The following is a 17475-nucleotide window of genomic DNA, read 5'->3' on the forward strand; positions in this document are numbered from 1 at the left end:
ACCCAGGAAGAGGGTGAATATTACATTAACGTTATAGGTTCCTGCATGATATCGTAATGGAGATTGTTTGCGTTGCAGCTTTGAAGAAATGTTGCATCCCAGTTATGTGACTTTGTAAGGATTTTTAAGAGACTCGTGTGGTTTGATTTGGAGCAGAGGAGGATTTCATGGTTTAAGTATAGTATAGTATATAGTATAGTATAGTATATCTATATCTATATAGTAGTATATATGTAGTACATCAAAAGCTAAACTGGTGTCTTTGGCATTATAGTTCTTCTTACAAAATATCTCCAGCGTGGGAAACATACAGACATTTCAACAGAAGGGGTTAGAGAGCTACATGCTGCTCCAAATTCTAATAAAAATACCAACATAATAGAAACCAATAACTAAAACTGTTGTAAACTGTTGTTTTTACTGTTGTAAATACTGTATATTGCAGAAGCAAAAACAATTGTACACAATTTAATTCAAGAATTTACCGCAAATGGCATCATTTACATATTTTGTCATGTTTTTCTTCTGCAACAGAGACAATAGAACATACTGAATTTAGCTCAGAAATTGGGCATTAAATTCGTTGCAATACAAGTCCGAGCCACTGTGGCAGCACTGAGCGCTTTCTATGGGATTTAATGGTTTGTGGAGTATTATTCTCCCAAAAGCGTTCCAAATACATTTCTGAACCTTCTATTAAAAATAAAAATGGAAACTATATGTATATCAAAATATTAATGAACAGTTACTCTAGTGAACCAATCGAAGTCCAGCAAAAAATCGCGCTAGGCCCTTACTACCCAAGGGCCATGAGCAATATGCGCCAAAATGATCTTTTTTTTAATTGGATTTTGGCCTGAACAGTGTCTGTATCAACTGTCATTGAGAGGTTTTCCTCAAATAATGACAACATTCCCCAGCCAACACCACTCCCAGCACCAGAGCCGCGCCTGGTGCCGCACGCGTTATGTCATTGAAATTCCTCTGGTGACGCCCTTGCGCAGCTGTGGACGCGCAAAACTTATTGGGGGAGACACGCAGGTGACCGTTCTGACCGTGGCCGTGGGAAGGCATGGTCAGGTCGGGAGCTCCACAAACCAGGAGACCGGTTCTCCTGCCTCGTCATAAGCGGCTTGCAGCGGGTTTAGGATTTCTCACTTCACTTCCCCTTCAGCAAGCAGAAGGCAAGCTGTCCACAGCGGTGCGGGACATGGACCTCTGTGAAATATATTCATTTGGGATATTACCCGATCGATTAAGAAAAGCCAATTAGTCGACATTTTTTTTAATGTATTTTAAGGTTTATGGGTAATTCAGGGGGCCCCTGCTGCCCCCCCTCCTTGAAGAGAAGCGCACGGTGCGCTCCGTGCGCGGAGCTGTCCACTGATCCGGTGCTGATCCCTGCGGAGCGTCTGGGATGCGCTCCCACCACCGACCATCGGTGCCGAATCTGTAGACTTTAGACTTTAGTAAGAAGGAGTAGAAGGAGCAGGAGAAAGAGAAGGAGAAGGAGAAAGAGAAGGAGAAGGAGAAGAAAACGTATTACACATGCCTGCCGGACACAACACATCGATGAAAACTTTGGCTGAAGTCGGAGGAAGACGGCGCTTCTCACTCTGCGGCGCAGGCGGAGCGCAAAACTGGCGACGATGACGGGGAAGTCCACGAAGTTCGGCACCAACGTCACGGGGTTCGACACCAACGTCACGGAGTTCGGCATCGACATCACGGAGTTCGGCGCCAACGTCACGGAGTTCGGCACCAACGTCACGGAGTTCGGCACCAACATCACGGGATCCGCTGTTTTGGACACCGCACACAACTTCCCAGCCCTCATATTCGGAATACTGCTGATTATCACCATCACCGCCGGCAACGTGCTGGTGTGCCTGAGCGTTTACCTGGAGAAGGCGCTGAAAACCACCACGAACTACTTCATAGTCAGTCTTGCCTTCTCGGACCTGCTGCTGGCTCTGCTGGTTCTGCCCCTGTTCGTCTACGCGGAGGTAAGCACAAGCCACCCGGCCTTGGAAACTTGGATCTGTGTGATCATCATGTAACTGCATCATATTGCCCTGTCAGAACAATAATAAAATAAATAAATAAAAATAATAAATAAAATAGAACAAGTACCACGGCTACAATCTGGGGAATTGTTGATAGAGGATGTGGGTGGAGGGTTCTATCCATTTAATCCCATTTATTCAAAGTGTAATAGGTGAAGTTCACCACACAGAGAACATCCTGTCTATCTATCTATCTATCTATCTATCTATCTATCTATGTCTGTCTGTCTGTCTGTCTGTCTGTCTGTCTGTCTGTCTGTCTGTCTGTCTGTCTGTCTGTCTGTCTGTCTGTCTGTCTGTCTGTCTGTCTGTCTGTCTGTCATCTATCTGTGTCTGCCTGTCAGTCCGCCTGTCTGTCCATCTATCGGTCTGTCTGTCCGTCCGTCCGTCCATCCGTCTATCTATCTATCTATCTATCATCTATCTATCTATGTGTCTGTCTGTCTGTTGTCTGTCTGTCTGTATCTATCTATCTATCTATCTATCTATCTATCTATCTATCTATCTGCCTGCCTGCCTGTCTGTCCGTCATCTATCTATCTATGCGTCTGCCTGTCAGTCCGCCCGTCTGTCTGTCCATCTATCTGTCTGTCTGTCCGTCCATCCGTCCGTCCGTCTATCTATCTATCTGTCTATCTGTCTATGTGTCTGTCTGTCTGTCTGTTGGTCCATCCACCAATTTGAATTCTCAAGAGATTCCTTCAGTCAGTGCTGGTCTACGTGTCTTCATAATTAGCTTACACTTGTGATCTCACTATCTGAGAGATTTTCTCCTGAAAGTTAATCTGGTGTCCACTCCAGCGTCTGTGTTGGGTTATGGAGGGCGCTCTGCGTTTCCAACATTCCAAACATGCTGCATTCCTCCCATCCAAAGGTCAGGCAGAGAGAAATTAGTCAGGCTGACTAAATCAAGCAAGAGGAATGTATTTCTCCTGGATGCTGTAGGGTGACTCAAGTGCAAGAGGATTAAGAATGTTAGCGACAGATTTGGCAAGCTTAATGAGTTTGAGCAAATGTTTGCGTGTGTGTGTGTGTGTGTGTGTGTCCAGTTCCAGGGCGGAGTGTGGTCCCTGAATATGCTGGTGTGTGATGGGTTGATGACCATGGATGTAATGCTGTGCACCGCATCCATATTCAACCTGTGCGCCATCAGCGTTGACAGGTCTGTAGTTTTCCAACACTGTTTCCAACAGTTTTCAGTGTTCAGTTATACGTTCTTTCTTCGACTTACTACGCAGGTCAACACATACTTGGTTGACTATTTTAATACAAACTGCTGAGTAAAATCACAGCCGGGGTCAAGCCCACCTCAAATGTAGACATGAAAATTGAATGAACGATATGGTCTCACATGGAGAATAACTGTAATGGAGAATATGAGGAAAGAATGAAAATTGATCTGAAGGCTGTGCACAATTATGTGCACGGTGCTCTCTGAAAGAATGAAAATAACTCAGCTCTTATTTAACTCAAACCTAATTTAACCTGTGTATACTCATTCACAATGTTTTTATTTATCCCTTCATCTCCTTCTCGTTTTTCCAGGTTTATTGCAGTGGTTATACCCCTGAATTACAACCGTAAGCACGTGGACCACCGCCAGATAATCTTGCTGTCGGCCACCTGGCTGCTGGCTCTGGCCGTGGCCTCCCCTGTTATGTTCGGCATCAACAACGTGCCTCAGCGGGACACCAGCGAGTGCAAGTTGGAGGACAACAACTACGTGGTCTATTCCTCGGTCTGCTCCTTCTTCATCCCGTGCCCCATCATGCTCCTGCTCTACTGTGGAATGTTCCGCGGCCTGAAGAACTGGGAGGAGGCGCGCAAGGCCAAGCTGAGGAGCAGCATCGAGGCGTGCAGGAAGCTGCAGCACGCGGCGGCGGTCACCATCACCATGCCCACGCTGGCGGGCACCATCCCCGGCCCCCTCCCCATGCCGCTGCCCCGGATCATCGAGAGAGACTTAGCCCAGTCGCGGCTGGGGGAGACGGAGGACTATATGCCGCCCGAGATCCCTTACCCACGGCAGTACAGAGAGAACTCCGTCCCCACGGTGACCTACAACCAGCTGCAGCACAGGAGAAAGAGGGCAAAGATTAACGGCAGGGAGAGGAAAGCTATGAGGGTCCTCCCAGTCGTGGTGGGTAAGTGGCACTACACTCGTCCCGCTTGCTCTCGTGAAAGCTCATAGAACTCCTTGTAAAAAAGGTCCGTGGCGATACCCTTAATGCTAATTGGGCTTCCAAGCGTGTGCAGGAGATAGAGGCTTAAGTTTGAGGAGTAGAGCCGATTGTTGTACGTGAGTCGGTGATTCGATGACACCTAGAATAACTGAGGGACTTAAAGCAATATGGATGTTTTGTGGAAAATCTGGCTGTCTTTATTCGACATGAGTCACTTTTAACGTCAGCTTCTGTCGTCACTGTGTGTAGAGTGAACATTTCCTTTTTTCCTGTTGTCCGTAGACATTTATTGCTTTTACAAATGTGAAATGTTGACCATTTGTACATGCAATGACAAATAGTCAGAGGTGTGGGGAGTTGGGAGTGTCTGAGAAGTCTGGGTGTAAAACAATATATCAAAGTCTCTGTGGCTGTTATCCAAATAATGGTTCAGGCTGTTGTTTTTATATTCTAGTTCTATTCTATTTCTCTTTGTAGTTTATTTGTTTGGTTGTAGATTGTTGCCATGTAATGCAGGGTTTTTCCTACCTGAAGGGCTCCTGCCGTTTCTACCATTTAAACTATAAAGCAAGCTATAAACCCTAAAGTGGGTCTGGATTTGACTTTTAAAGCATTTAAGCAGTCTAGTCACAAGTCAACAGTCAACATAAAAGGATTAAATGGCCTAAATTTGTTGGTAGAATTTTATGTTGGGAAATTAGTCTCATCATTTATGAATAATTAGGGGGCTGAGTCATCTACTCTTCGTCATGGCTGATGTAGGGAATTTCTAAGGAATACTATTCTGGTGGTATACATTGTTTTTTTCCTTTATATATACTGTATATACTGTATATACTGTATATATATATATATATATAAGGCTTGTGCCTCTGGGTCGGCTATTCCACATAATCCTGACTTCATTTATTGTTTTCAAAAATATGATTCGTATGTATAAAGCTGCTATTAAGTATGAAATAGATAGAACATCTACTTCTGTGTGGTGTGTAAATGTAAGTTCAGATTGAAAAAAAAATCTATTAATTTTAAACTGGTGAGTATTTTGTTGAATCAATTAATTAAATATTCTACAAATTAGTAATATTTTCCAACATTTACATCGCTGACAGATGGGAGATAATTCATTTTTATGTCCTTTTTTTAATCGCGCAATCCAAAGAAGTGAATGAAGTTGTGCCCGACTATTCAACCTGTACTGAGGAAGGAGTTTGCGCGCTTAAGTGGTCGGATAAAACTGTCACTTTAACTGAGCATTTCTCGTGAACCAGCGTCATTATAGTGTAAAGCTCTTTCAATCCAATTATGTAACACTTGATCCTCCGCCAGTCGAGGCATCCCCTGCCTACCAGCGCTCCGACTGGGACCAGAGGTGGAGGCCTTCCCGAAACGGGTCCATCCACTCTTCACAGTGTATGTGAATGGTGTCTCGCCCATGGAAGTTGCGTTCATTTGAAAAAGAGCGTCAAATTCCTCCATATTTAGCGGCAGACTTTGGCCTTTTTGGTGCCGTGCGGTTGTAAGAAATACTCCCAAGTTGGCCGCGCCAATGAGTGGGAGTTGCAAAGACTGTAAGCGTGCACGGAGAGACCTCAGTGGCAAAGGACAAGCTTATGCCATGCAATACCGACCGACTGGGAAGTTTGTTAGAGCTTATTGTTAATTCTACCGTCCAGAAACAGCTGACCTGTAGTTTTTAAACTGGTCACTGAAATCCTAACGATGTAATACTCAGCGACCAACTTGCCCGGAATGCATCTTATGCATAGGGATGAGGACGCGCCGCCCTACTGAAAATAGGTTTTTGTGGCATATTATGCAAAGTCTGCTCAACCCCACTGGAAGAAAAGACATGAATCTCATCCGTCTACCTCTGGAAAACCAAGCTAATAAATCACGTCTGCGGGAAGCACTTCATCAGTAACGTGAGAGGACAAGTGAGGAAAAAGTGGTGGCTTATGAATAAGTGGTGTGGATGTACGCTCTGACAAGTTGTTAAAAAATAACAAGCCTCGAAAATACAGATAAATACAATCAAATACCATGGCTCTACAATATAACAGGCAATGCCTTTAAATGTAATTTCTCATATTTTCTTTTTTTTTTTTCAAGATTATATTGAAAATAACCATAAGTGCAAGTTAGCCTGGAGGAAAGGAGGACCAGCCAAATTATTTTCACAGCTGACAGTTCACTTGTTTAAGCGTTTGTCTTGATTTATAATAACAGAGTATTTATCATGATTAAGTAGAATCTTTTCTTCTAGACTATATATACAGTATATAATTTTCTTCCTTTTTTACATGTGATATAAACATATATAATATATGTTGTTATATTAAACAGTAGTTCCCTTCCAATTCAGGAAATTTGAAATTTCAGCTGTTATCAGCTGCATGTTATCGATATCTTCAATGAGTGGACTCTTCTGTTCATCTGGATTGGGTTTTCAGTACATTTTGCCATTTACAGACAACAATTCCCAGATGGGATGCGTTGATGCGGCCTGCCACTTTTCTTCAACCCAGTGATGTACTCCCCTGCAGGTTGCTTCCTGTTCTGCTGGACACCGTTCTTCGTGGTGCACACCACCCGGGCGGTGTGCATGACGTGCGACGTGCCGTCCAGCCTGATGAGCATCGTCACCTGGCTGGGCTACGTCAACAGCGCCCTCAACCCCATCATCTACACCGTCTTCAACACGGAGTTCAGGAACTTCTTCAAGAAGTTCCTCGGCAGCTGCTGCTGACGCGACGCTTTCCCCTCTGCGGACGAGAGACCCCCGAGGAGCCCCGAGGCGAATTGGTGAGGGGGGAGGGGGGACGCCCGGTCCCGCGATGAATGGTTGCGCAGCGAGCCCTGCGCTGCGTTCGAATGTACGACGGGACCGGCAGGCCCCGGCCGGAGGGCGGACGACGTTCGCCACCTCGATTAAAGAGCTGCGCTGGAACCCGCACGAAACGAGACGTCTGAAAAGATCGGCCGAATACAAAACCGCCCTGTCTCATCCTGCAAAGCATGTTAATCCCTTCTCGTAAATCAAACTGACCATATCATCTAGAATCAGAGTAGGAATACCAACAGGAGTACGGCCATCAACATTGAACTGTGTTTAGATTCCTGTGTGTGAACGTTGTATTACAAGGTTTACAGTCAAAGCCGTCCATAGGTGGAAAATCAGATCGTGTGGTTATTGTAATAGGTATTATTTTCATTTTTTGACCATATTTATTATGTCAGTGGTTGCTGAATATATGAATACATGCCTTCAAGGAAGTCTGTTTTTGTGGAAAACAAATCTGAGCCAACAGCAGAGGCTTCCATTTGTAAAAAAAAAAAAAAAAAGATGTAAACAAAAAATAGTTGAAATCACAAACTTTGGCAAATAACAGTAACGTAACACAGAAGTAAACCTTCATTATGCTTTTGTTGAGAATAAGAAAGACCCTGCCAGTCATCTATCATGTTAAACCAAGAAACAAGATGGCAAATGCTAAAGCACACCATGGGGAGTAATGGTGTGAAGTTTGCATCGTTAAAATTAGAGTGTTTGTATTTATATTGCAAAAAAACGCTTCCACCATTTTAAAGCTTGAGGATTTTTGAATGGCTGCCAACGATACAGAACTGAACATGAATAAAGCTATTTATTGTCTTGAACCAACCACTCAAACTCTGAAGAGCATTTAGTAATGATCTGTGTGGATAGATAGCACCACATAAAACATATTCAACTAATAAAGTAGGCTAAACAGCTCACTGTTACTATTTACTATAATACATTAAATTCTAGGCTCTACATTAGAGTAGTGGTGCAGATGTATTTTTTATAAACTGTGTTGTCAGCATGCTGGGCATCCAACAGAGAGTATTTGTATGCCATTGCATCTAGGACAGAGTTAATCTGCAAGTGGATCTCAACCTGCAATGCCACTTTCTATTGGAACTTTAATCATTACGAAATTGCTGCAATAACTCTGTCCCGTGGACGACCTGTGGGATGATGAGAGCACAGCTTTTTGGTTACACAAGACCCAGTGGCGGTGCAGCTGGAGACTGCATCTTAATGACGTCACACATTAGAGTCAGGGTCCGTTGTTTTCACTTTGTTGTTGTTGTTTTTTTTTTTTTTATATAATTCATGAGTTGTCCAAGCTATCAATTGACGACAGGATTTATTACATTGAGGGGCATCGCCCTCTAAGCCAACACTTTTCCTGTGACAGCAATATGTATATCCGGTTGTTGACAGTGCCTACTGTATACCATGTCCACGTTTTATGTGGAAAGCTTTCTAATAAAGAGTATCATGTTTTAAAACACTGAACACATGTCACTAATATTCCATTATCCCCAATTAAAAGCTGGTGTAAAGCAAGACGTTTGGAGTCAGTGGCATTCCTGTGGTGGAAACCTGTCTTGTGTTTTTAGAACCAAGCATTTGATGTGCATGGACACCTCCAGCAAGGCAAGAGACTGGATATTTTGTTAAACCTCAAATAGTTATTTTTAAACGTCTCGCATCGAGGCAAATTGGCCCGAGATACAGTTGGTTGTGAAATTCCTTTTCACAGTTGGGCGCCCATTGTGAAAATCCCATTAACACGGACAAAACTTGGGAGATTTATGTGTTTTTCAGAAACACTGGGGAAATGATTGCCTATCAAATAATAAATTGTCTTGAAAATAGCATTATGAATGACCACATTGTTCTGTGGAATACAAGCTGCAATTAATTGAAACTCCAAAACTAGCTCTAACAAGCCCGGAGTGCCTGCACAAAACATCTCATCTCTGGTGAGGAACCACAATTTGTATGGATTTACACTGTCTGAGCTGCTGCTCTGGGTCCAGGCGTCCCAATCTACACATTTAAATGAGAGAGAGAGAGAGAGAGAGAGAGAGAGAGAGAGAGAGAGAGAGGGGGGGGGAGCGAGCAAGAGAGATTCTCAGAGCCGTGTCATTTATACTCTCAATTTATATATTTTTTTTAGCGTGCTGTATTGTGACGAGTTTACAGAAGAAGAATTGTCAACCCTCGCTGTGGTAGATTGAATTGAGTGTGACTTGTAATTGGTTGGACAATTACCATGTCTGCTTTATTATTTTCCATTATATGTTGAGGACAACAATTTAATAGTTTTGTACCCCATTGACGGAACATTTTGTTGTAATACGTGTATTGCTGTAATACGTGTATTACGTATATCGTTGAGACGTGTAAATAATGCATTTGTGGTCTGAATCGGGGTAGGGAGTGGGGTAAGGACAGGTAAAGGAGAGTGTCATCTGCATAACTGTGATGGGAGAACGGCGAGTGTGTTCAGGGTAGAACCATAAGGCCCCCAAGATCGAGACATGGGGGACACCACTCGGTATTTTTAAGTGAGAGACAACCTGCCCAGTTTTAATTGTGAAGGGGTTTATTGGATTTATATGACTTTGCTTTTCTCATTTCTTTCCGTTTGATCAGTGAGCTTGATCGCATGTTCATTCAATTTCACATAGCAGGACAATAAAATCATTACGTTTCCATACAGCCTATACAAGGCTATATACAGTAGATGTATGTACGTGACCCATAAGATGAATTGGGAACTGTTTGTTAACGTCACACCAAAGGACTTTTATATTGTGGATATGCTGATTGGTATATCAACTAACATAAAAATACATTTCAAAATTAAACTATAATATCTTGTTCCCTGGATCAAATGGTAAAGCCAAATTAGACTAGCCTATATATTTTAGAAAACGCTACGTCCAATATCCCATCTTTTAACCAGACAGATTAAGGATGGTAAGATGGAGGATATCAATGATTAAAGTATTTTTTCCTCCTGTCACAGAGATTAGTTAATTCATTCATGTCAGTCTCATAAGGCTTGCACAAAAAATGAAACCCACAGAGATATCCAACATCGGGATTTGGATTTATACGAAGGCCTTTAATTATTTGAGAATATAGCAGATAAAAACATATTAAGATTTTATGTAGAATCAAAAAATTGGGAAAAGTCTAACGCTAGTGGTTACCAGTGGGATCAACAGTGGGTAGAGTTCAGCTCTGTGATCTATTCTGAGTTGAACTTGTTAGAGCCAGGCACATAAAAAAAAAAAAAGGAGTTTCTCCTACTCAATGGCCTTGCCACCAATCCTGGTCCAGCTTGGCTTTTGCTCCAGTGATACTATTATCAGATGGGAAATTATGTGTGTAATATGTTCTATAAATTTTGTTATAGTTCCCTGAAAGTTGGGAAAAAAATGTGAAGTGTCTGTACACAGAAGCAAAGTAAAACAAAACAAAACAAAACAAAACAACACAATTAATAAAACCATATTTAGAGGTATTTAAAATGAAAAATGATAATGTTTTGCCTTCATAGACGTCCTTAAGGCGAGCAATGCATAACATGTCCCAGAGCACAAAGGTCGTGTCGAGAATAGAGGAAGAAAAAGAATAGCTGTTATTAATAGATCCCCAGAATAGAAGTAGAGTTTAATTTAAACTGGTGATTGAAGTGAATAAAACTCTTTAAGGCAGGATTTGAACAGTAACAGGAGCTGGAAATGGGTGAGACTACAGCAATTTTGGGATGGTCATTGACAGGAATGAACCAACAAGAACCTGTTAGGTTTGATGAATTTGTTTGTTAACCTTTTTTTTTTTTTTCCAAACAGGGTGTCCAACAGAGAGCAGTAGCGGATAGTTACAATACAATACATGTAAAAAAATACATAATAAAACACATATCTAAAAAGCCATTTTAGCCAGGATATTTTTTTAATTGTTACCATCCTCCGTAATTGGTTTGGTAACCTGGACCGTTCAGTCAGTGAATTGCAATACTCGTTCTTTTGTTTTTTAAAGCCAAAACACTAAATGCATCATTAGAAGCAAGTGTCGTGCCATCTAGTGAAAACTTTAAATCATCAAGGACATTTTAGCACATTCAAATTTGTCAAGTCATGTTCATGTAAAATTCTATCGTGAATTCTATATTACCTTTCAACCTCAAACAAGAGTAGTAACGCCGTTGTTAAGGTTACAGTTGGAGTTTCTAAATTTTCTTCACTCACCTTTATATTGTTGTCATTCATGTTGTTAATAACAGAGAAAATACTATGGGTGATCATTGCATTTATTGTTATTATTTGCAAGAATTTCACTGTGTGAAAGCGAGAGAACACATTTTATACAAAAACAGGGGAAAAAAACGTGACAAAGTTTGCTGAATTCACACGCTAATGAGCAACGGTGGCATTTGGAAGCGATAACCTTTAACCGCAGTAACAGAACTTGTGTAAAGTTCCGATACGATCAGTGTTGGAGTGAAGAACCATTTTATTCACCGGAATAACAATACCTTGGCCCCTTGTATTGAGATCTGTGGGCAGCATGTTGTTAATCCACGACTTGCATAACCTTGTCTAAGCTGCCTTTTTAAGTGGGTTACTGGAGAAATGCAATGCCAGCCTTTTGGCTCTCAAGGTCACTGAAGTTCCTACTCGTTCGACTGGGAACTGCTGGAACTTTGTGTAAAATAAAATGGATCTAAATTAGATCTCACAGAGGAAGTGTATGTATATGCAGTATACAGTGTGAATACAGTATACACAGAACTTTGGATACTTTAAAATGTTCTCCAATAAGGTGCAGGGTTAGGGAGTATTATTGTTGCGCAAAAACACATGATGAGAAAATCATTTTATGGATAAGGAACCCCAAATAACAAATTGATAAAATATATGTAATTAGCTGTTGGTAGAAAATGTTGTTCTTATGAACTTTATATAATAAATTAGAATATAATAAATAAATTACCATATATAATAATAATAATAATATAACGTATCATAACGGTAGATGTCAACATAAATCTGCAGCTATAAAAACATTACTGGAAAAATCTGATCCGCTATGATCAAATACGCAATTACAAAATATTGTATTTGGTCCTTTATCTATTTAATGGATCGGATAAAGCCAAAAGCTGTCTTTCCTGAGGAACTATACATACATTTTAAAATAACACTACGTGCTCACAGATCCTCGAGTCACCAATTAAAAGTGTGTGAAGTCACATATACTAAATACTCTCTTGAGCTTGTTACCTTTTTCGATAGCCAGATATACAGTGACGGAAGCACGGATCGCAAGAGGTTCACTAGGGTAGAAGAAACAGAAACACAGATGAACAGTTACAAAATGTCAGGTGCATTTTAAAACTGGAGGGGACACAATACACGGGGGAAAAAATAACATATTTTGGCTTTCCGCGTTTATGAGGCCAATCAACATCAGAGGTGTTCAGTGGCCTTTACCACACGTCCGGACTGTGCAGGAACTGTCAGCAAGCGTGAGTGATAGCGAGAGGTTTGTCCATTTTTCAGATAAGCTACAGCAGCTCCCGTAACCAGGTATCTCACAGAAGACAATCATAACTGATTAGCAATTTATGATCCATAATGACTTGGCTTCGGGCTGCAGTGGGAGGTGCGGGAATCTCTCCCCCAGTAGACTACCCATTAACTCCCACAAATTGATGGGCAGATGAATGGATCGATGGATAAGACGGCCAGAGAGATATACACGACTGCATACAGACTGATAGAGAGATTGATTGATTTATTTTATGAGACAATGTCATTGAAAATACAGCTCTACTGCAACAACCAAAAGCCGTACATAGCCAAAAAAGTAACTGTTCCCCGGGTGTTAACACATGATTCATCTCCACAGAGACTGGTCTGTTGGTTTTGGGTCATTGTCTGCAACAGAACCATAGAGCATCTTATAATAACAATGGAGTCTGTATCCCACCTATGGGAGCTACACAGCGGCACCGGGGAAGGATAGGGTATTGAGGTGGATGATACATGCTTGTTTTCTTTGGCTCCCTCATGTGGTGGTTGGTAGCAACAACACAAACAACACCAAGTTGTCTCGATCCTTCACGTTGATATGGAATTTATAAGAAAAAAAAAAGCCCAGGTGAGAGTACCTACGTATAAAATTAAGCGATCCTTTCACGCTAAATAATTTGGGAAGTTGCAATTCATTTCAGATATACTTTTTTGGTGAGGGTGCCATGCCATGGCGTTTGGACATAAGGTGTATGGGGTTCCATCAGTCCAGCTATTTCTACATCATGTTGGGTTACACCAGTGCCTCTCTCCTTGAGCAAAACACAAAACACAAATAGGCAAACGTGCTACTGTACACATTACAGCTTGCAAATTAAATTATTCTAATAATATATTAGTTAATAACAGTCCTCCCTGTTTGAGAAAATGAGTTGTAATTCAATATTTTACTTCTTACTTTCAGAGGCAGAGAAAATTAATTTACTATTCTGAAATGAAATTATGTATTAGGTGAAGAACAGGTGTCGGTCAAACTCCAGATCAGATACAGGAGTTGTTCTCATTCTTCAATCTTCCAATCACCCTTTAGATAAAATAAACACATTCAACTCTTTGGTCATTTCTAAAATAGAGGGGAAAAAAAGTTTTGCTTTATTTGTGCAATCAACAATAAATTACTATCAGAACAAACCCTTACTTTCAATCAAAATCAAATGTGTGCATTACTCCATGTCCAACCTACTTTCACTACTGGTTCACGTGCAGTTGAAGTGTTGAGTTGTGCACCAGGACACTCACTTTTTTAGCGCAGTCTGTCATTAGAGCGTCCAACTCCTGAGTCCAGCCGAGAGCCTCGGCTAGAGCTCGAACCCCGCCGACCACATCCCCCAGCTGAGCAACATCGGTGGGCCGTGGCGACCCCCAGGCAAACGGCCCGACCAGATCCCTGTTGATGAGCAGCCGAGGAACAGAAGCGCGCACAGCTCCTGCTAGACTAGCAAATGGCTCCACCTACAGAACAAAAATACAACAACAGCAAGTCAGGGTTGCAGACAAAAATAGACTGACACACATAACATAGGTGATACACATAAATTTAATCTGAACACAATACATTTGTTGTTATAATTTACATTGCTGTATAATCCATGACATTTTAAATGAACAATAATAATAATCAATAATAAAAAGGAGTATTGCTACCTCAGCTCATTGAACCCAGTGACTCTCACCTCCAGTGAAGTTCCCATGACGATCAGGAGGTCTGCTCTGGGGAAATCGGTAATGTACTTGAAAAAGTTCTGTGGGAGTTCCTCTCCAAAGAACACTATATCCGGCTTCACCACGCCTTTACATGTTGGGCACTTGGGGACCGTTCCCCTCATCACATCTGCCTAACCATGGACATGAAAAAAAAGGAAGCAAAAGAAACAGAGATAATGTGAGTGGACAGAGCACGATCCCAGCGTCGCGTGTAACTGCAGGTCAGTGTGCCGGTAACTCACACGAAGGTCCTGTCCCTTGTAGTTCCTACGGCAAACAGTGCAAGTAGCAGTGGCGAATGTACCATGAGCCTCGACCAACATCTCAGGAGGAATCCCTGCCACTTGACACATGCAGGTAAACAGGGAAACGAGCATGAATACCTGCACATGCTGGTTATTTCTGTTCTACACAAAATGTGTCCTAGTTTGTTATTTATTTGCTAAAATTTGAAGTTTATAACATAAAATAGAACTACTAGTATTTAACTTACATCTTTCCAAGCCGTCAATATTCTGTGTGTACATTCTGAGGAGCTGGCCCTTGTCATGCAGGAGACGCACAAAATAGTGGGTCAAGTTGGGCTGGTAATTCCCCGGGTACAGCTCCTTGGCCAGAGCAAAAAAGGGGTTGGGGTTGTGATGGAAAAAGTTGATCTCAAATATGGCCTCCGCATAAGGCAAGTCGTACTGTTGGAGGTTGTCATAGAGACCACTGCCTGGGGATCTGGGAGGTAAAAAAATTAAGTCATCGGAGACATTTGGCAGAGAAAAAAATACAGGGTACTTTTGACCTTAAATATGTTTCCATAGAAATATGAATCATCACTTATGACGGAAGGAAAGATTCAAACATTACCTGAAGTCTGGGATGCCACTGGGGGTGCTGATCCCAGCGCCGGCCATCACCACGACTCTGTTGTATGTTTTCTCCTGGATGTTCTTAGCGACGTCCTCCAGGGTCTGCTGCTTGACGTCTGCACCCCCCCCTCTGGAGAACAGCCCTCGGACCCCATTCCACCTGGGAGACTGCAGACTGCGACTAAACAAAACAGCTTTACTACTCCTTTCCCTCTGGGGGGGAACGCGACAGCACATGCGACAAGACTGTTTGTCTTGTCGCATGGGTGGCTGTTCGTACCCTAGGGGTACGAGTGGGTGCGTGGGTTGCACCTGTCACGTCCCAAATGTGCAACAGGCTCCCAAATGTTAGTGTTCGAGATTGTGAAATGTGTCTCCAAGACACCGATTTCAATAACAATCTGATGAATTAAGAGCAGGAACAGCAGCCAGTACTGGATGTGTGCCTTAAACCTACTGCATCGAAATTCTAAGAATTCAACCGAAATAATGGTTCACATCTCTGTGCAAACATTTTGGAATTAACTGTGATCTCACCATCACAGGTCTTTCTTTCGACCGCTTTCAATTTACACCTCGTGTCGTTTGCACCATTGGTAGATCCAAGTGTAATGTCATTGCCACCTCCTTGTTATGTCAAGGTGTTGTTTCTAAAAACTGCACCGCTCAAGCCGTTTTCATTCAAACAGCATTAGAAGTCTGTATATGAATCGACAGTTTATTGATTAATATTTATTGACATTCTAGGCACAACTCAGGATTTGTGGTTTTGGAATAAAAGAACCGGCAATTGGTTCACACCGAATTGTATTATACTAAAATAATTAATAAAAAAAACAGCAATGTACATATTTACACTTCTTTTAAATCACTTCTCAAAACCCATGTATCATAGATCTGCTTTAATGTGATGTCACCCCCTTTCTTTATCTATTTTATCTTTTACTTATTTATTTATTTGTATTTTTTCCTTCTATTTCTTATTATCATATTGTATTTATCTATTTTTTGTCATTTTATCGGCTTTTACTATTGAATGAATTAATTGACTTCACGTGTGCCTTTGCCTTTTAAATTCATGATCTGAACACGCTGCTTTTATTTCATCTGTCAAAGCACTTTGTAAACTGTGTTTTTAAAGGCACTATATAAACACAGCTATTATTGTTATTATTATTATTATTATTATTATTATTAATAATAATAATAATAATAATAATATTATTATTATTTAAGACCAAGATTGTATAGGAGGAAGTGTAAGAGAAAGGGCAAACAATGACAGCATGAGAAACACACAATAAACAGTACAGTCCGTAAACCAATGTTTTCTTCACAGTGGGTTTCACTGATGTGCGAGTAGGGGGGTCCAATTGTCACGGCGGAAGGTATGATGACTTCCTAAAGTTCTGATGACAGTTTCAATAGGTCAAAGCAACACAATAGATAAAAATACCACGGGCCTCTCTTTAACTTTTGGTTTCCTATAGGAAATCTTAAAGAAAATACCAATCAGACAACAGACAATAAAGCAGGCTTTGATTTGCATTTACAGAGCTGTAGCCCAAATGTGCATGGGCTACATCACACCCCAAAGCCAATGTAAACATCTGCATTATCTACAGACCATGCTTTCTCTACAATAACAACAACAGCAACAACAGTCCAGTGTTATTGTGTCATACAAGTTCCTGAGGAGAGCTTGCTTCAGGGCTTGGGGTTCACAGGTGACACCAGGTCGCTCTGGGAAGTAAAAATAAACGTGTCACCTCCATGTATTTTAGTAAAGTCACCCAGTATTAAGTAAGTAATAATCAATAATCACCCCATTGTTGTTGCTGACCTGCAGCAGGGAAAGGCCAAACTCCTCTTGACGTCAGAGTGCGACGTAAACAAGGTCTGCAACAGCCGGGAGGGAATCTTAACACTGACGAAGAAGCCATAGCTTACCTAAAATCCATTAATTTAAAAAAAAAAAACGAAATCATAGCTATTTCAAATGCAGAAGGACGTTGCACTTTAGAATTGGAGAGAAACCTGGCAGTGACATTTAACACAGCAAACCTGCTTCGTCTCCCTTTGACCTCGTGACAAAACCGCGCATGCCCAGACTGTATCGCTCTCATTCATCTGACCGCGGCGTAGCACCGCCAGTCCATAATAATAATAATTTAAAAAAAAAAAAAAAAAACTAGAAAAAAACCGTAAAAAATTTGTTTTTATCGCGAAAGCAAA

At 41.5% G+C, this 17475-nt stretch overlaps 2 protein-coding genes across 7 annotated transcripts; one reads left to right on the top strand and one right to left on the bottom strand.

Annotated features, from left to right (window-relative positions):
• Positions 1-1975: 1975 nt before the first annotated feature.
• Positions 1976-17352, bottom strand: sirt3 (sirtuin 3). 6 transcript variants are annotated; one of them, XR_013844075.1, is made up of 10 exons: positions 17305-17339; positions 17066-17190; positions 16926-16983; positions 15239-15421; positions 14874-15106; positions 14623-14723; positions 14350-14511; positions 13916-14128; positions 12365-12417; positions 1976-2075 (listed from the first exon to the last, which is right to left on the bottom strand). XR_013844075.1 is itself a non-coding variant. In XM_079997786.1 (9 exons), the coding sequence occupies exons 2-9, from the start codon at positions 17181-17183 to the stop codon at positions 12415-12417; spliced, it is 1071 nt and encodes a 356-aa protein (XP_079853912.1). In that variant the 5' UTR covers positions 17184-17190; positions 17305-17339; the 3' UTR covers positions 11174-12414. The 6 variants fall into 6 exon arrangements, 5 of the variants coding, with proteins under 5 accessions (XP_079853912.1, XP_079853911.1, XP_079853909.1 ...); XM_079997786.1 differs by lacking the exon at positions 1976-2075 and having other exon boundaries at positions 11174-12417; XM_079997785.1 differs by lacking the exons at positions 1976-2075; positions 12365-12417 and adding an exon at positions 12852-13700 and having other exon boundaries at positions 17084-17190; positions 17305-17352.
• On the top strand, positions 3128-6998 carry LOC307228211 (D(4) dopamine receptor-like; the record flags this gene model as incomplete). The annotated part of the gene is made up of 3 exons (XM_079997788.1): positions 3128-3228; positions 3612-4210; positions 6796-6998. The coding sequence occupies exons 1-3, from the start codon at positions 3143-3145 to the stop codon at positions 6996-6998; spliced, it is 888 nt and encodes a 295-aa protein (XP_079853914.1). The 5' UTR covers positions 3128-3142.
• Positions 17353-17475: the final 123 nt, after the last annotated feature.

The sequence above is a fragment of the Zeus faber genome (assembly GCF_960531495.2).
Source record: "Zeus faber genome assembly, chromosome: 3".
Lineage (NCBI taxonomy): Eukaryota > Metazoa > Chordata > Actinopteri > Zeiformes > Zeidae > Zeus > Zeus faber.